This window comes from Sinocyclocheilus anshuiensis, unplaced genomic scaffold, assembly GCF_001515605.1.
Source record: "Sinocyclocheilus anshuiensis isolate Anshui unplaced genomic scaffold, SAMN03320099.WGS_v1.1 scaffold1472, whole genome shotgun sequence".
Lineage (NCBI taxonomy): Eukaryota > Metazoa > Chordata > Actinopteri > Cypriniformes > Cyprinidae > Sinocyclocheilus > Sinocyclocheilus anshuiensis.
Genome location: NW_015542453.1, coordinates 999,684 through 1,019,309, shown reverse-complemented (window position 1 = coordinate 1,019,309; position 19,626 = coordinate 999,684). Strand labels below are relative to the sequence as shown.

At 38.6% G+C, this 19,626-nt stretch overlaps 1 protein-coding gene across 3 annotated transcripts in view; it reads left to right on the top strand.

Annotated features, from left to right (window-relative positions):
• The window catches only part of agla (amylo-alpha-1, 6-glucosidase, 4-alpha-glucanotransferase a), a 32,060-nt gene extending 14,621 nt beyond the window's left edge, over nucleotides 1–17,439 (top strand). For 2 of the 3 annotated variants that reach the window (XM_016493260.1, XM_016493258.1), the window contains exons 13-34: nucleotides 596–719; nucleotides 2,116–2,279; nucleotides 2,360–2,461; nucleotides 2,560–2,715; nucleotides 5,280–5,430; nucleotides 5,631–5,755; nucleotides 6,032–6,144; nucleotides 7,576–7,710; nucleotides 7,950–8,080; nucleotides 8,212–8,348; nucleotides 8,502–8,635; nucleotides 10,663–10,838; nucleotides 11,045–11,147; nucleotides 11,520–11,745; nucleotides 12,733–12,844; nucleotides 12,933–13,068; nucleotides 13,202–13,314; nucleotides 13,784–13,995; nucleotides 15,454–15,551; nucleotides 15,643–15,730; nucleotides 15,814–15,947; nucleotides 16,841–17,439. In XM_016493260.1, coding sequence (XP_016348746.1) covers nucleotides 596–719; nucleotides 2,116–2,279; nucleotides 2,360–2,461; nucleotides 2,560–2,715; nucleotides 5,280–5,430; nucleotides 5,631–5,755; nucleotides 6,032–6,144; nucleotides 7,576–7,710; nucleotides 7,950–8,080; nucleotides 8,212–8,348; nucleotides 8,502–8,635; nucleotides 10,663–10,838; nucleotides 11,045–11,147; nucleotides 11,520–11,745; nucleotides 12,733–12,844; nucleotides 12,933–13,068; nucleotides 13,202–13,314; nucleotides 13,784–13,995; nucleotides 15,454–15,551; nucleotides 15,643–15,730; nucleotides 15,814–15,947; nucleotides 16,841–16,958 — 2,988 coding nt within the window. In that variant the 3' untranslated portion in view covers nucleotides 16,959–17,439. Of the gene's footprint in view, nucleotides 1–595; nucleotides 720–976; nucleotides 1,101–2,115; nucleotides 2,280–2,359; nucleotides 2,462–2,559; nucleotides 2,716–5,279; nucleotides 5,431–5,630; nucleotides 5,756–6,031; nucleotides 6,145–7,575; nucleotides 7,711–7,949; nucleotides 8,081–8,211; nucleotides 8,349–8,501; nucleotides 8,636–10,662; nucleotides 10,839–11,044; nucleotides 11,148–11,519; nucleotides 11,746–12,732; nucleotides 12,845–12,932; nucleotides 13,069–13,201; nucleotides 13,315–13,783; nucleotides 13,996–15,453; nucleotides 15,552–15,642; nucleotides 15,731–15,813; nucleotides 15,948–16,840 lie in introns of all 3 variants that reach the window. The other variant, XM_016493259.1, reaches the window with a different exon arrangement.
• Nucleotides 17,440–19,626: the final 2,187 nt, after the last annotated feature.

Here is a 19,626-nt window from a genome sequence, read left to right as displayed (position 1 = left end):
AAAATTTAAAAATTTTTTTTTTTTTTTTTTGACAAATTAATGTTTGAATCTTTATAAAAATGCATTGAACCATCTGGCCATGTTGGTATTAGTTATACCCTCAGAAGGTAACAGGGTTGATCTGTGCATATTTCTCTCATGATTCAGACTAGACAACTAATATTCAAAGCAGTATAGATAGAGAACTTATATTTTAGCCAGAAGCAACAGTTTAAAATAAAAACGCCTTAAATTATGAATTTGTTTATTGCAAACATGCAGCTTTCGACTTTAAAAGACATTAATTGATAGACTGGAGTCATGTGGATTATTGTGATGTTTTTCCAGCTGTTTAGATTCTTATTTTGATGGCACCCATTCACTGCAGAGGATTTATGGCTGAATGAATGACTCTACATTACAATTAAGATTGACCTTTTATCAGAGGTGACTGTGTCAAAGTAATGTCCATATAGCAGAAATGTAGAGATTATTAAATCGGTAACAGCTGTTTATTATTGACATAAATATCACCCAACAAAACACTTTGGCATCAGTTGACAATTTTTTTTTAAGCCATCAACCCCTCTCACTTAACTCATGTTGTGCTCTGCAGGCCATGTTGGCAGCAGCCAGATCAGTCAGGCCCAATCTCTATGTGATAGCCGAGCTCTTTACAGGCAGCGAGCTGATTGACAATGTGTTTGTTAACCGGCTGGGAATAACCAGTCTTATCAGAGGTATTGGAGAGTCTTTCAGCACGGCACTAACAATGTCTTATCTGTTTGTCTTTCTTTTTGCACCTGTCATTTCTTCTCTGAACTATCTCTCCTGAATATATACATCCAAAAACTCTCAAACCTGTTTTCTACTTGTCTCATTTTGGCTTCTTTGGAGGCATGACTCTCTCCCTTTCTGAACCCATTTTTCACACCCCACCTGACATACTAACAATGTTAGTTTCCTCTTGGCTGTGCCCTAACCCTGCTTGCTGCAGTTCATGCTGGATGCTGCCCGCACCCTCAGGCCTGACCTGTACGTGGTGGCTGAGCTCTTCACAGGCAGCGAAGAGCTGGATAATGTCTTTGTGACTAGATTAGGAATCTCTTCACTCATCAGAGGTATGGCCTTCTAATAATGCTGGTCTTGCATTGTGGTATTAGTGTATGACATGAAATCTAACTCCATCAAACATTGAATTGTTACACTACCATCACCAATCAAAAGTTTGGGGTCGGAAAGATGTTTTTAAAAGAAATCTCTCATGCTCACCAAGGCTGCATTTATTTGTTAAAAAAGACAGTAGAAAGAGGAATATATTTTAAATAATTGTTTTCTGCTGATTTGGTGCTGAAGAAACATTTCTTATTCTTATCAATGCTTAATAATTTTGTGATTTTTTTCCTCAGTATTCTTTGATGAAGAGAGTTTAAAATAGAAGCTTTTTGTAACATTATAAATGTATTTACTGTCACGTTTGAAAAAGTTAGTGAATTTTTGCTAAATAAAAGTAGTAATTTCTGTCAAAATTAAAATCTTAATGACCCCAAACTTTTGATTGTTAGTGTAAGTGTACAAAAATTATCACTATGATTAACCACAAAATTATCTTGATTAGTGTTCTTTAGCTTTTCATCATTTACTCACCTCATGTTGTGCCAAACCTATATGACTTTTTTTCCTCTGGATTAGAGCTTTCAAACGTAAAAAATGGTAGCACCATAAAACTAACCAAAAAAATTTGAAAGTATTCCATATGACATGCACACTATATTCCAAGTCTTATGTTGTCAAACAAATGATTTGAGTAAGAAATGGGCCTGATTTGAAGTCATTTATTGAAAATCTTGACATCTTGCTCTCCTTGGTGTGTTCATGAGAGGTGGCAATGTCTAATTCATAACAGATCACTTTTTTTAGTTTATCTTTTAAAATAATCGATTGATCTGGTTAAAATGTACGTATTATACCTTTACGTATAATAATTGAATTTTGAAAAATGAAAGTCGTACAGGTTTATGATGACATGAATGAATGAATACTGATAAAGTTTTAATTTTGTGAGAAATAAGTAGCACATATTAAATTCATTCAGCATTCATACTTTGCATAGTGCCATCCTTTGTGCTGTTGTAGAGGCGATGAGCGCTGGAGACAGTCATGAGGAGGGTAGGCTGGTGTACCGGTACGGAGGGGAACCTGTGGGGGCTTTCCTTCAGCCCAGTCTCAGGCCTCTGGTGCCCAGTATCGCCCATGCCATGTTTCTAGACGTCACACATGATAATGAGTGCCCTCTTCAGGTATAGCATTTCAAACACATATTACAGTGGGTTGGTGGAGCCACTTGAATGAGTTCTTATTTTGATGTTCTGTGTTGTAGATCCGCTCTGTATATGATTCACTGCCCAGCTCTGCTATTGTTTCTATGGCCTGCTGTGCCACTGGTAGCACCAGAGGCTACGATGAGTTAGTACCCCACCAGGCAAGAGATTTAACTTTACACACACTCACAAAACATGGATTGAGTTCATTTTTTTGAGTACATCTCAAAAGTCCTACTTTTTTTGTATCTGCCATCAGATCTCAGTGGTATCAGAGGAGCGCTTCTATTGCAAATGGAATCCTCAGGCTAAGCCTTCGTCCCCTGCTGAGGTCACCCTGCAGTCCGGAATCATCGCCGGAAAGCTGGCCCTCAACCGGCTACACCAGGAACTGGCATCAAAAGGCTTCAACCAGGTAAATGCAGTCTGCATTCCTCCTATAGGTCCACACTGACCGTTATGTCACATTGACTATATAGTAATAGTCCACTGTGAAGTCTGCACCAATGCAGGTTTGGCAGAAGGGCGCATCATGGCCACAGCGGGGGCACATATGCGTGTAAATGTAAAAAATAAGAATGAAGATAAAACCCTAATTATTTAAAAGCTTAATGAAAATCATGTAAACACAAATATAAAACAGTGCAACTGGTGAATGGTTGAAATATTAACAAAGTTAAAAACAACCAAAATAGGTATAATAGTTTTGGTGTAATGCGCTATTTGCACACGAGTAGGAGTAGATCTGAAGACATCACACCTGCAGATGGCGATGTGGCATGTGACACAAGTAAAGGCGGGCGTACACGGTGCGATTCTGAAGGTCGGAACGTCGTGAGCTCTGGCACATGTCACGATTGAGTTTATCCGAAAATCGTACGGAGGCAGTCACACACAACACGAATTTACTATGATTTTACAAACTCTGACGTAAGCATTACGTTTCGCACCATTCATAAAAATATGGATTCTGAGGACGAAATGGTTTTCTTTGTGGCAGGCGGCTTGTGACGTCCAAAAAGAGAGAAAAAAATCACTTGCGAGCTCGTACGACAGCAAAAATCGCACCGTGTACACCCCCCTTAAGGTTGCCAATACTTCTTTAAAGTTCATCTAGCAGGTTTTGCCAACACATTAAAATAATACATTTACATGTGCATTTAAATATTACATTTTAAATAGAGGCTTAAAAAAAATTAAGACTGCATTAATATTACATTTTAATGCAATCAATTAAACCAGCGGTTCCCAATCCCAGTCCTCCTCCACCCCCACCCCATTTTGCATGTCTCTCTTAGTTAACACACCTGATTCAGATAACCAGCTTGTTAGAAGAGAGCTATGTGCATGAACTGTGTTCTGATTGATATGATCCCTACACAGTGTTCATTGCTCCCTACTCCCTGCAGGGAAATCCGTTGAAGTTTACTTCACTTCGGAACATTCATTCACGGATTTGCATTACGCCACTGCCTGCAGCGTCTTCACACACAGATGAGTGTGACATTACCTCTGTAAATAAATACAATTTAAATTCACGTCTCGCACACTTTAATGCCCTTTGAATGGAACATATACACTCGTTTCGAACTGGAATCATGGTGGAATATCCGGTGATATCCACTTCGCAGGGAAACAAAAGTTGTATGTGATAAGAGATACATATGAAATATGCAGAGTGGGGGGGGTGCGAGGACTGGGATTGGGAAACGCTGAATTAAACAAAACCATTGCTGTTATATATGTGCAATATACATGTTTCATAATAAACCCAATATTACAAACTATATTAAAAACTAAAAATAAGAAGTAAACAGAATTAGAAATAAATAGTATTAAAATACAAATGATTAATTAGCTAAATAAATGTTAAGATTTATCGATAGTATTTAACATTTTATATATTATGTTTTATATTTGTTAGGTATATAATGTTAAATAGTACAGTATATATAAAATTATGGACTAGAAATAATTTTAAAAGATTTGAAGTCAGTTTGTAAATAGTATTAAAAGGATAGTTCACCCAAAAATGAAAATTCTGTCATTAATTACTCACCCTCATGATGTTCCAAACCCGTAAGAACTTTGTTCATCTTCGGAAAAAAAATTAAGATATTTTTAATGAAATCCGAGAGCTTTCTGATTCTGCATAGACAGCAACACAACTGACACATTCAAGGCCCAGAATGGTAGTAAAGACATTGTTAAAATAGTCCATGTGACATCAGTGGTTCAACCTTAATTTTATGAAGCTACGAGAATACTTTTTGTGCGCAAAGAAAACAAAAATAACAACTTTATTCAACAATTTCTTATCTTCTGTCTTTCTTCAACGTGCGTTCACGAGAGTATCAGGACGCTTGCGTGTGATGCTGCTAACGCAGGAGCCAGCATTCTGATGTAGTTTGCACGCTTTACATAAAACAGTCTTTGTAAACATGTCTGAAGATTTTGACTGAGAGAAAGATTTGCACATTTTTGCCCAGCCTTATTCGAAAAAGAATATACAGACGATGAACTAAGAGAGATGGACGTTCTACAGCATCAGTCAGCAGCACCACACACATGCATCGTGATACTCTCGTGAACACGTGTCGAAGACTGACATGGAAGAGAAGAAATTTTCGCGCAAAACGTATTCTCGTTGCTTCATAACATTAAGGTTAAACTACTTATTTGACATTGACTATTTTAACGATGTCCTTACTATGTTTCTGGGCCTTGAAAATGGTAGCTGTGTTGCTGTCTAAGCAGGGTCAGAAAGCTCTCGGATTTTATCAAAAATACCTTAATTTGTGTTCCAAAGATGAAAGAAGGTCTTACAGATTTGGAACGACATGAGGGTGAGATACCATGCCAACGACAGAATTTTCATTTTTGGGTGAACTATCCCTTTAAAATAAAAATACAACTGGTATGCAAAACTATAATAACCTTTCACAAGTTTTATCAATATGTCTTTGGGTGTTTTCTTAGGTGTTTGTAGACCAAGTGGATGAGGACATTGTGGCGGTCACCCGGCATTGTCCCAGTACGCACCAGTCAGTGGTGGCTGTGTGCCGCACTGCTTTCAAGAACCCCAAACACCATCGCTACACAGACGAGGTTCCACCGATGTGCATCCCAGGTGTGTCAAAAATTCGCTGCTCCTTATCAGAGAGGCTGACCCTTCTTTAACTAGATGTTTAACTAGATGAGATTTCCTCTCTCACCTGCCCTCATTGAGATTCTGTTCTGACATCTGGTTTTATTCTGTCTCGATAATGTGTCCTTGGACTTAATGCCTGACTGGAAGCCAAACCCTGAAATCTTTCTGGAATCTCACAGGTAAGATAGAGGAGGTGGTGCTGGAGGTGCGTACCATAGAGAGGCAGGCGGACTCCTACAAAAAAGATGAGAGGAGCATTAATGGCATGCCTGGGTACACGGTGGAGATTAAAGAGCACATCCAGGTAACCTGAGTGCTGTGAGACCGCTCTAATTATCAGTGTCCTAAGCCAACACAATAGCCTCCGCTGAGAACACTCATTCACAAAACAGCAAAGCTCAACCCCTACCCTTCATCTCAACAACCTGTTTTGGTAAACCTCCCCTTTTCTGCCTGTTTGTAAATGTCTGCCGCCCGGACTTGCATGGCCTTTTGATTGCCTGTACTGTCAACACTGCACGAGTCAATCTTATCTTTTGGTCTCAGAAGTTCCTTTGTTTGCCTCTCTGTCTTTTCTCAGCTGAAGGACAGTAAGGTGGTGCGGCAGGCTGGGGTGACGTCTCGAGGGCGCAATGAATATGTGCAGGAGATCGTGTTTGAGCAGCTGACGCCTGGAAGTGTTATTGCTTTCAGGTTAGACTTCAAAAGCATTTACTGTCCCTGAAGTGAATTAGAATTTTGCCTAGATTTTGCAATGAAGACGTGATCCAACACTGTACTAACATTTTTACAAAAAGAAACAAAAATGTCATTAAAACGTAAACTTTAAATGTATCTACTACATTAACTTGAACTGCATAGGCCTGACAATACACAAATTAAACAAGTAATAGGCTAAAGAGGACAACTGACTTGACATTAAATACTATTGGATAGGTGCCTTGCTAAAATAGATTTTAATTGGATACACAATCTTTGAGGTCAACAACAAACAATTGAAAGTGTTTTGAAAAGTGTGGGGTTGGTAAGATATTTTTGAAAGAAGTTTCTTATGATCCCCAAGGCTGTATTTATTTGACCAAAACAGTAAAAGCAATACTATTGTAAAATATTATTACAGTTTAAAATAACTCCATTTGTATACATTCTAAAATGTAATTTATTCTTGTGATGGCAAAGCTGAATTTTCAGAAGTCATTACTCCAGTCTTCACACTTCAGTATCACATGATGTTGATCTGGTGCTATAGAAATATTTCTTATTTTCAATGTTGAAAACAGTTGTCCTGCTTAAAGGGGTCATATGATGCGATTTCTAGTTTTCCTTTTTCTTTTGAGTGTTACAAGCTGTTTGTGCATATATAAGATCCGTAAAGTTGCAAAGACTAAAGTCTCAAACCCAAAGAGATATTCTTCATAAAAGTTAAGACTCGTCCACACCTTCCTAAAATGCCTCATTTAAACACGATCCCACATATCTACGTCACTGTGTTGGACGATTTGCATAACACCGCCCAAATGTTTATGAAAAGAAAGAATGCGTAACTTTTATTCGTGCTGTAGTATTGTTGCCACCTCTGCCATGTCATGGTGACATTTCCGTCACACGCTTGAGGTATTCGGCCAATCACAACGCACTGGATAGCTGGCCAATCAGAGCACACCTCGCTTTTCAGAACGATGACCTTTGTAAAATATCGACGCGTTTCAGAAAGGCGGGACAGAGAGGAGCAACAATAATGTACGGTATGTGGAATATAATGTGTTTTTTTTTACCTTAAACCACGTAAACACATTGCATTACACCAAATACACAAAATAATGTTATTTTTAGCAGCATCATATGACCCCTTTAATATTTTTGTTGAAATAGGGAAATATTTTGTACCAATAGCCTCGTGGGCAGCACGCTGACATATAGCGCCATTGCGCTTCGAGCAGCATTTGGCATTTGAAATAGAAAACTTTTGTAATATTATGAATTCTTTACCTTCACTTGTGATCAATTTTATGTCTTTTCTGACTGAAAGTATACATTTCTTTTAAAAAATCTTGCCACAAAATTTTGAACAGTAGTGTTTTGTTTTTTTATAAGTTTAAAAGGTGAAGTGTCTTTCTTTCTCAGGGTGAGTCTGGACCCCAAATCTCAGGAGCTGGTTGGTGTGTTAAGGCACCATCTCATTCAGTTCAATCCGCTGTATAAAGCAGGAAGTCTGCCTGATCCAAACACACCCGACATACTGAAGAGTCCACTGACGCAGTGAGTTCATTTCATCCACATTTACGCTTTCCACCATCATGGTGCTGGTGCCAAGTCTAGATCCTTTCTGCCCATTTCCACTAAAGCTAATGGACATCCTGATCCTTTTTTTGTGTTGTGCTTAAGAGCTACTGCAGCCTTATAGTCTTGATCTCTTATATAGATTTTCTCTGTGTATACAGAGAACTGAACACTTATGAGTTCTGAAGATGCTTTTTCGTGTTTCTTCTCCACACCAGGATTATGTCTAAGATGACTCTAGCTGATATGAACATTCTTATGTTTCGCTGTGATGCAGAGGAGAAGGAAGATGGAGGGGGCTGCTACAACATCCCCAGCTGGAAGCCACTCAAATACGGTGGTCTGCAAGGTACAGATAAAACTTGCATTTTTCATTTGACAATATACATTAGGTATGTATTTTGTGCAATTAAATGCTTTCCAGGTGTCTTTAAGAAATCACAATAACTGGCAAAAAATGTTGTCATTTCATTCTCACAGGTCTGTTGTCAGTTATGGCAGACATTCGACCCAAAAATGATCTTGGCCACCCATTCTGTGACAACCTAAGGCAAGGGGATTGGATGATTGACTATGTGAGCAATAGACTGATATCATGCGGGGGCACGCTATCCGAGGTAAATGAGTCAAGCGATCAAAATAAATACTGTATATAGCTGATAATCTCAGGGTGTTAGCTGCGGTTAAACTCTGTGGAAAGATCCAGAGTTACCAATTGCTGCTCCTATTCTTAAGTCCAGTAGTTAAATTTGTCACTAACGTGTTCTTAGGTGGGTCAGTGGTTCCAGGCTATGTTTGCGTACCTGAAGCACATCCCTCGCTACCTCATTCCCTGTTACTTTGATGCCATCCTGGTAGGGGCCTACACTACTGCACTTGATGTGACCTTCAAACAGATGTCAAGGTCAGTGTCTCAAGAGGACTGAGACAGATCATCCTGGTGTTTGTGTCTATTATGTCCTATCCTGTCATCAACTTTTGTTGGGTTCTATAGAGGCTGTCGCACCAGAAGAACCTTTTCATAGTTCCTAGAACTATTGGCGGAAGTACACGTTTTTTGGCAGGTTTGCACCACAGGAACTAGGACCGATTTTAGTTCTAGGAACGCAAGCCAGATTTGAGGATCACTGGTTTAGAGGAACTAAATTAGCTCCTCAGAGTAGGGTCTAAAACGGTTCTATAGGACCTACCAGTGATGTAAGTGTACGCTGATTTAGAGGTCTGCTACCTGACCCGAGCCCGACGGGTCCCGAAATACTTTCGGGTTTCGGGTCGGGTTCGGGTTAAAGTTTAATGAATAGCTTCGGGTTCGGGTCGGGCTCGGGTTTATAGCTAAACTAAAACTATATGCAGTAGCCTAGGCTACGCTGCTTTCATAGACGCACGCACACACATTAGTGCACACGACAACGACAACACAGCACTGAAACTTTTATTAGTAAAATAGCTTCGACAGGCTACTGACTCGCAACATTATATTTCTCTGCAATGAGGGGGTAAAATCACTGTTTTTGAAGTAAGCCTCATTGCTTGTAGAGAGGCGCGCAGACGCAGGTTCACACACGCAACTTTCATCCCTCTCTCTCTCTCTATTCAAAAACTCGGCAGAATTTATGTGACCGCTGCACCTGATGTTCATAAACTTTCATAACTGGTAATTGTTTTTTATTTTGCCTTGTGAACTGGCCGAGCCTTAATGATTCTGTTTCTTTACATGTATTTGTTTACTGACCGTTGCATGCAATTGTGAAATAAGCATTTTTTTTTACAATTGGCTATTCGTTGTGGGGGGAAAAAAAAGATTTTGGGTTCGGGCTCTAAATTTAACGGTGCCGCTCAGGTCGGGTCGGGCCGGGTCAGACGATCATGGGTACGGGTTGGGTTCGGGCTTCAGTTTAAAGCCTGTGCAGACCTCTACGCTGATTGGCCAAATGCATACGAAACACCGGCTACCCTGCATTTTTAACATATAAAATGTTATACAAATATTTTTTATATGTTTATATAAAAAAACATATTTACTTCACAAACATGAAAAACAGCGATAATGGCAGTTACCTGTTTTCTGCAGTGTTGTGTTCTTTTCTCAACCTCGATGATATGTAACACTGCAAGTTGTCATAGGAGACTTTGTCTCTTAGCCCAACTTTTTGCTATTTCAATCATGTAAATTGTGCATTTACATTCCATCTCCGTTAGCACGAAACCCATGACACACAACAAAAACTGCTCCGATCAAGGCATCCTCCATTCACCGGTTGTTGACGTTTTTAAATGCTGCAAATAAAGACGTGGCTGTCGGCCGCTACACAGTTCCTGCTCCCGGTGCAAATGCAACCAGGAAAACAGCCCGAGGGATAAATTGTTTCTCTGGGAATCACCCTGCTCGCTAGTTCCTAGAACTAATTTTGTAGAACTACGTGGTGTAAAAGCCCCTCATGATTATTACTATAAATCCATCCTCAAAAAAACTGTTATTTTCTTTTTTGAGTAGCTAATTGTATCTCACAAGCCAGCGGCACAGCCAATTAATCTGTTATATAGCAACCTATTTATTTACTTTGAACCTTGTCCATCTCAGTACTGTGTGCCATGTGAATTTTCTCAAGCCCTCCTCCTCCCCAGCACCACCATTCTAGATCTGCTACCGTGTTCTATCTCCTTTAATTTGCAGAAGCAGTACAAATCCTAATCCCTGTAATTATTATCATGTTTCAGCACTAAACCTTCACTTATGCCAGCAGTGTAGCAATGTCAGTTCGCCAAGATCAAAACCTACACTCTGTTTTTTTTTCAATAAAATTCTGTTAAAATCTACTTTAAGCTTTGTTATGATTGAAAGTATGCTCAAGTTTCTATAATTCTAGAGGTTTCTGTGGGTTGTTATAAGATTACCCTTATTGTGTGTGTGTGTGTGTGTGTGTGTGTTAGTTTTGTGCAGAATGGCTCATCTTTTGTGAAGCTGTTGGCTCTTGGATCGGTCCAAATGTGTGCTGTTGGACATTTTCCAGCTCTTCCACCTCTCTCACCAGCCCTGAGTGATGTGCCTTACCGTGTCAATGAGATCACAAAGCAGAAGGAGCAGCGCTGTGTTTCCATGGCTGCAGGTGACTCCAGAGTAACCCACAGAAAACCCTAAATATGTCAGAATGAAGTTCAACAAGTTGCCAGAGGATATGAACCGTTAAGTGTTGCTTGCCGAGTAGCGAAAGTATCCTGGCTGCTAACACAGGATTGTAGGATTAAACTTAACAGTGACTTGGTACATTGATCTGTTATTATTCTTGGTCTTGATGATTTCTTCATTCCACAGGCCTACCTCATTTCTCCGCTGGAATCTTCCGTTGTTGGGGAAGGGACACATTCATCGCCCTGCGAGGACTAATGCTGGTCACAGGTCGTCACATGGAGGCCAGGTACTCAATTAACTGAGACCAAGAATGCATAAGAATCTTTAGCCACTTCTCAGATTGATATTGATTCAGGGAATTGCCATCATATTCAAAAATGATTCTCAAAGCATATCAGTTTTTCAGCAACAGTGCAGATGGCCACATTTTTGGCAAGTTTAGGTGTAAATTCAGTATATGCTTAATTTATTAGTTTAAAATATCAGTCTCAATCGATCCAGAATCATTTGGGAAAGATTTGTGATGCATCATTTCCCCCCTCTATGGATGACCGTAGATTTGAGAAACAGATCAAATCATTATATTCTTGAGTCTCTAGAGATGAGATGAGATTTCTCCCTCTCAGTTCATTTCTTTCCTCTTCATCCTGCTTTACAGGAACATCATCCTGACCTTTGCTGGTACAATGAGACATGGATTGATTCCTAACCTGCTGGGAGAGGGTGTAGGGGCCCGTTTTAATTGCCGTGACGCGGTATGGTGGTGGCTGCAGTGCATTCAGGACTACTGTACTATGGTACCCAACGGCACTGACATCCTCCAATGCCCTGTGACCAGGATGTACCCCACAGACGACTCTAAACCCCTGACAGCTGGCACTGTGGTGAGCACACCACCAAAGTTAAAAAGAGCAACATAGTTGGCGCAGATAGCCTTGTGGGCAGCGTGCCGACATATGGCGCAGTTGCGCTTCAGGTGTCCCGAGATTGAATCTCGCCTCGTGTACCTTTCCCGTTCCCACCCCCCTTCTCTCTCTCCCACTCACTTCCTGTCATATCTCTACTGTCCTGTCATAGAAAAATGCAAAAACTGCGAGAAAAAAAAAGAACAACATTGATTTTAAATAGTAAAGACATTTCTGTTATATTTGATAAATTTTGTGTTCTTGCTGACTAAAAGTATTCATTTCTTTAAAAAAAAAATGAATTTTACTTACAGTAGGGGTCAACCGATATGTTTTTCAGGGCCGATGACGATACCGATAAATTACAGATCAAGAAGACCGATAACCAATATTTTGAACCGATATATACTGTATGTCTGTTTGTCTTTCCGTACCCACTGTGTGTGTGTGTGTGTGTGTGTATGTATGTGTGTGTGTATATATATATATATATATATATATAATGTTCCTGTGGCTCAGTGGTAGAGCATTGCGTTAACAATGCAAAAGGTTGTCAGTTCAATTCCCAGGGAACACACATACTTGTCTGAATGCACTGCAAGTCGCTTTGGATAAAAGCGTCTGCTAAATGCATAAATTATTATTAAATTATTATCATTATTAAATTAAATTAATTATGTTTGGTGTAAAAATGAAAATGACTGTCAAAATTATTAATAACAAGGTCTCTGACAAAAATTTTCTTTAAATGCTTTTAAATTATTTTATCGGCAAATCGGTTTTGAAAATAACCGTTACCGATAACCAGAAAAATGCTTAATATCAGTGCCAATATTCAGCCAGGCCGATAATTGGTCGATGCCTAATCGTAGTTATAATAGACTATATAATGCATTGTGAATGCAAATTTTGGTTTCACTGTTACCCAGATGTCACCTGTATTGCTTTGTTTCGGTGATGGCGCAGGATCAGCTGCTGTATGAGGTCATTCATGAGGCCATGGAGCGCCACATGCAGGGTATAGAGTTCAGAGAGAGGAACGCCGGACCACAGATTGACAACAATATGAGAGACGAAGGTAAACCCTTTTTAAAACATTTTTTAGGACTTTTTTTCAAGATTTCTTTGAGAAAATGTTGAATCTATTGTATTCTAAACCTTCTCAGGCTTCAACATTGTGGCCAAGGTGAACCCCGACACTGGCTTTGTGTATGGTGGAAATCGGTTCAACTGTGGGACCTGGATGGACAAAATGGGAGAAAGCGAGAGGGCCCGCAACAAAGGGATACCAGCTACACCCAGGCATGTGTTGAAATCTCTTAAAGCCAAATGTATTCTATTTATAAGATGCCATTTATAAGTGGATCTCTTTTCTCTGTCTCCCTTTCTATGTCTGTTGCCATCATTTAATATGACTCTTGTGTTCCTAATGCAGAGATGGTTCAGCGGTGGAAATAGTGGGTCTGTGCAAATCTACATTGCGTTGGCTGGTGGCGCTACATAAACTAGGGCTCTTTCCTTACAATAGTGTGGCCATACACAAAGACGGTGAGCTCAGATGGCCCTTACTAGTTCTCAAAACATTAGTTTGTTCCAAAACTTACCAATCTGCCTTTCTACACAGCCATTGTAAGGCATCATCAGGCACATTCCCAGTGTGCAGTCTGTTTCAAAAAGGTAGAAAGCAAAATGATGCTGCCCTCTTAGATGCGTTATTCAACAAGTTCAGTGAAAAAATTAATCCATGATGGCAGACAAGTTGAGAGTAATGGAAGCTATATTTAATTTGATTCAGAAAAGTTAAAAAAATGTATGGAACTCATAATTTATCATTTATCCCAGTCATTTATGTGTGTATTAATTGTGAGCATCACTTACCGAGATTCCATTTCAAATCATAGGATGCTGCCTTAAAAGAGATCTGCCTATGCTTTGGATCAAATCTAATATTTGTAATTTACTCCAAATGTGCCAATACAGAATCTCTTAATCACAAACATTTATGTTATACCTGTAGGCAAACAGCTCTTTATGTTCTATGAAGAATGGGACAGAAAAATCCAGCAGAATTTTGAGAAGATGTTCTATGTGTCCAATTACCCAAATGACCCCAATGAGAAGCATCCCGAGTTGGTTCATAAGCGGGGGATTTACAAAGACAGCTACGGAGCCTCCAGCCCCTGGTGTGACTATCAGCTCAGACCCAACTTTCCCATTGCCATGGTGGTGGTGAGGATTTGTTCTAAAACTAACACACTTGTTTTTATCTGAAAGAGAAAAAAAAGCCAATATGTTTATATTTTTATTTTATTTTTGTTTGCTTAGTTATTTATTTGCAAATGTATATATTTACTATTTATTTGCATGTTTGCTTATTTATTTTATTATTTGTTTATTTGCCTATTTATTTATATATTATTTATGTGTTTGCTTATTTATTTATTTGCTATATATATATTATTTGTTATATTTCATAGTGTTTTATAATGATTTTTAGCATAATCTAAAATTATTTACAGCTGTTTTTATGTTTTATGTTCATTTGATTTTATAATTAGCAACCATAATTACTCAGATTGACAGTTTATTTAAAATTGTTGTTCATTCACATCAAGTCTTTGTAAACTGGTGACATGCTATGTTTTTATGTGAGTAGGAAACATGTGCCATGACAATGCTCAAAATATCAGTGAAAATCATTTTTTGGAAGCAAATTATTGTTTCTGCTTCCTTGGCTGGTGAGGATCTAAGTTAGTGAGTAAAAGCTTAAAGGAGACCTATTATGCCCCTTTTTACAAGATGTAATATAAGTCTCAGATGTCCCCAGAATGTGTCAGAAGTTTCAGCTCAAAATACCCCACAGATCATTTATTATATCATTTTGAAAATGCCTATTTTGAGTGGAAGCAGAAGCACACTGATTTGGTGCATGTCTCTTTAAATGCAAATGAGTTGCTGCTCCCCACCCCCTTTTCTAGAAAAGCACAGTGCCTTTACAGCTCGTTCCTCAGATAATCTGCAAAAAAAAACATAATAGTTAAAACTTCTGATATACAGTATTCTGAGCCCACACATCTGAAGCACTCGCACAGAAAGCGTCTGTCACACTGCATGCAAGTAATAAACTAAGTTCTCTTTCATGTCTTATTGCGCTTAAACTGTCAAATACACAAAAGTTTATGGTAAAAACACACGTGTTACAAAAAAAGTCAGTTATGTCTGTGAAGGTAAACAGCTGGGAAAGAAATCACGTTTATATTAGATCTGTGTAGTGTAATATGCAGTAAATAAATCAGTAAATCCACTGCTCTCTTGTCTCCTCTGAGGCCGGGACTCTAAATAGTGTTCTGTGCTCGTTAATGCAGGCAAAGACAGAACAGTTAGCATGCTTTGCTCAAACTTTTGTCATGGCATTAGAACTGGTACACCGCTGTCAATTGTCGCCATACAATGGTGGCGCCGTGGGTGGATGCTTGCAGTTTAAGGGGCGGTAATAATATAATAAGATCCCCTTTATACGTCACGGGGGGAGCGAAATCTGAGCGGCTCCTTTTTTCACAAGCTTGCAGAGAAAGGCTTACAAAAAAAATGTACCTAAGCACTTAAACACGGAAAAAGGATTTTCATGATATGTCACCTTTAATAGTTATAAATAATTCGTATATTTCTAATGGTTTTCCTTCCTAGGCTCCAGAGCTGTTTACTGTGGAGCATGCTTGGGAAGCACTGAACATTTCAGAAGAGAAATTGCTTGGCCCTCTTGGGATGAAGACCTTAGACCCAGAGTGAGAGTCCTTAAATGAATTATACTGCATTACCTGGAACATTCTTCCTGCTTCTTCCTGTGTGTGACTCATGATTTGTTTGTTTGAATAGTGACATGGTTTACTGTGGTGTTTATGACAATTCTCTGGAAAATGACAACTACAACCTTGCCAGGGGCTTCAACTACCATCAAGGCCCTGTAAGATCCATTTGTACTGCTTCATCAGCACAATTTTAGCTTTCTTTAGGATTCCTAACGTTCCTATGCATCTACCTCATTAGGAGTGGCTCTGGCCTATCGGTTACTTCCTCCGTGCAAAGATCTACTTTGCAAAGAAGCTTGGAAAAGACACCTATGACGAAACAGTGTATTTGGTGAAGAATGTCCTCTCTCGCCATTATGTCCACATGGAAAGGTAAATGCTGCATGAACAATTATTGCCCTCAGAAACAGTAAACAATATCATTGGTTGACCAAAATGGGTTTTAAAATCACTGGTGTCATGACTTATAGCTGGAATATTGCAAATATTACTTTGTAAAATTTGAAGTTAGCAAATGAGATATACACAACTTTGTAAAAATGAATAAACACCTATTTTCAACACATATAAGGCCAATATAATGGTCTGTCACTAGGTGCATTTCCATTACAGATTTGCACTAAACTTTTGCGATACTTTATAAATGTTGATAAAAAACTATTGCGAAATGACGCCGTTTCCATTAACCGATGTTATGCAACTAAAGCATTTTTTTCCTCTTGCGATAAGTCGTGGCGGCAGATGTTGGTAGGTTTACGTATAACACAGGCACTGCACTACCCATTATTTTTAATCGAATGAGATGTAGTAGTAAATGCGCAAAACTGTTTCCATTGTAGGTTTGCGAAATATTCTTTTTTCGAATTGCCTGAAAAACCACCTCATGCAAGCTTAAAAAAGTTTTTGCGATATATGGGTGTTTTTGTGAAATTGACTTATTTCTATTGGGAGTATTTTCAATTCGCAATTTCAGTTTGCACAAATTGAATGGTAATGGAAACGCAGCTATTGTTCTTCATTCAATTTAAAGCTGAAGTGTGTAATTTCAATGCCACTATAGTCACCAAACAGATGCGGTTTCAACAACTGAGAAATTATGCTGAACATTTTAAGTGTTGAAGGAATAATAAATTATTGCAAAATGATTATGGCTTGTAAAAACACATGGTTAATGCGCTATTAAATCTTATGTTGTGCATGGAGATCAAATCTGCATAATGTGGCCATGTAATCAGGATCTGATATATCTGTTTTCTGTTCCTCAGGTCATCCTGGAAGGGACTGCCAGAGCTCACTAATGAGAATGGCCAGTACTGCCCTTTTAGCTGTGAAACCCAGGCCTGGTCTCTTGCCGCCGTGCTTGAGGTTCTTCATGATCTGTGAGCAGAGATCCTGCACCTTCGTCTTCCACAAGTGTTCCTGTGCAATCTTGTTTGAGTGCTGTTTACCTAAACAGGTCTGAGGACACGTTACCACCCTGAGCTCATAGCTGATAGAGTGTGAAGTACAACACAACATCCTGTACTTCAGAATTAGAATGAGATTTCCTTGTTCCTCATGTTCCGCCCCCTTGCTCATCCAGCTTCTACTAGACTACTAGAGACTGTGAGTTTGCCCTTTATGTAGCTGAGGTACGTCATTAAAATGTTGATGTTATTCTGTCAGAATATTCCGAACATGTCTAGTATAACCTATAATTAGTTAATGTGTAGTGTTTGTCCTACTTCTTTGCACACAAACATCTTTCAGTGATGTAAGGTTACTTTTGAAACTCACTGTATGTTTTTGTTTGCATGTTTCGAAATGAATGAATAATTAGGAAAACTAAAAACGGATAGATGAGAAATAAAAAAGAATGTTTGAAGACGGAGTATCTGGAAAATATTATTTTTAAACTATAACTTTTTGTTTTTATTCAGAAAGCACCGACATTTTCGTTGCCAATTATTTATTTTATTGCATATTTAAAGTATTCACATTCTCCACAGTTATTGCGTAGCTATATTCTATGAATGCTGGAAAAACTTTTATTATCAAGTTTTATTGCTTTTAATCTAAAACATGAGAGTGTTTTCATATAAAACTAGTTAGAATGATCGAAGGTTGATCAAAAGTAAAAGTGAGTGTAAAATTAGTGCATGGAGAATCACATTGAGCCACACTGCACTCAAATGTCTGTTTTTGTGGCTGGAGTTCTGTTGGAAAAAAAAACATAAAAGAACAATCAAGCACCTGATTATGAGAAAATAGGAGCATGTCTATTAGAATACTCACTGGTAAAGAACTAGTTTGCTGAGAAGCAGTTGGTGGTTTTATTGTTGTAGAGGATTGAATGCGAATTGTAGAGCTGTTCACCATGGTCCAAAAAGATGTATAGTCTTTGACAAACGTCACACTGGAAGGGCATTGAAATAATAGTGTTTCGTTTGAGAAGATTACGAGTGTATTTGCCTCTTTAAACAAGAGTTAAACACATACAAGAGCTGAATGTCACCCAAGGACGAGTTTGCCGGTGCTTCCCATGTAGCCTCAAACTGGGATTTCTTGTCTGCAGATGCTTGGCTGAGAGTTGAGTTCTGAAGGCCAAAATCAGAGTGTTTCCATGACTCATGCCTCATTTTAGCGTTAAAGCAAATACTGCAGCTAATATTTAAATGTCTGCATTGAATAGGAATGAGAAATTGAATGCATTAGCTCCATCTTAAAATAACAATAGAGCACCTCTATGTTGAAGCAGTTCAGGGCACGGGATTGGTTGATATTTATTGATGTAAAGCGTCCCACTGCAGTTTTTCCACCCACCTCTCGAGCCTGTAACATGAAGCCTTGGAATTCGGAGGCATTCTCTGCCGCCTGCAGGGTTACTGAGAGTTAAACACAGAGATGTGTATTGACCTCTCCAGGTCTGTTGGCGTAACTTGAGTTGACCCCTGCTGCTTACATAATCATGAGCTTTTCGTCACTGAGGAAACTACAATGGTAATAATATGAGACCATGAAATTACCAAGTACATCTGACAGGAAAAAATAAATAAATAAATTTAAACATATATAAAAACGTGAATGAAATTGTACAAATTTGTATGAATTCCTGCAAATTAGCCACCGATTCACCAAAATGTAAAATGGCTACAAATTGCCACGATATTGTTGGAAATTACGCTTAATAATACAGCATAATTTCAAAGTGTTAAGGTAGAATTGCTTGGAGAATGTACTCATAAATTAAAAAATATATATATTAATTAATTAATTGATTGATATATACATTTAAAATTAGTCTTTCTTTTTCTGGAAAATAAAATGATGATTCATCCTGCACTGTGCAGATTTTTGTCCAATCAAATGCAGGAAGAATGAAAACGAATTAAATGAAAAAGTCGCTCCCCCAATACCATCTGCAACTGATTAGTATGTAGCAGATCAGGCTCATGGTTGTGATGTTAACAATAGTCCATTGGCTATTCTTTGATATGTCTAGTTATTTGATATGATCTGCCTGAAAATCCTGTTTCAATAGGAAAAACATCAGCATAAGAGGAAGTCTGTGCTCGTCCATCTTTAAAAATCTCACTCATTTAAAGGAATAGTTCATCCTAAAATGAAAATTTGCTGAAAATGTACTCACCATCAGGCCATCATTGCTCACCAATGTGAATGGGTGCACTGCTGATAAAAGCAAAACAATAAGTAATTCACATGACTCCATCATTTTAACTTTAAAATCTAGCTTAGCGTTAGTTCTGGCAAGTCACGTTAGTCAAGCTCGCATCAGCTGACTCTCAGCTGATCCCCATCAACCTATGGGAATACGACACCTATCTAAGCATTCATATATAAGGTCCCTCAGTATGATCAGCAGTTTTCGCATTGCTCAATAGCTAATTACCCTCCTCCATCCCCAACTCCTCTGTCAGTCAGGATTCAGCCTTCTGTTTCTCCTTTGAATCAGACTGATTCTAAAATGTGTACATAACATTATTGAACATTAATGATATCTGCAATTCATTTATGTTGGTTCTGTTCTGTTTACCCTGGGGGGGGGGGGGGG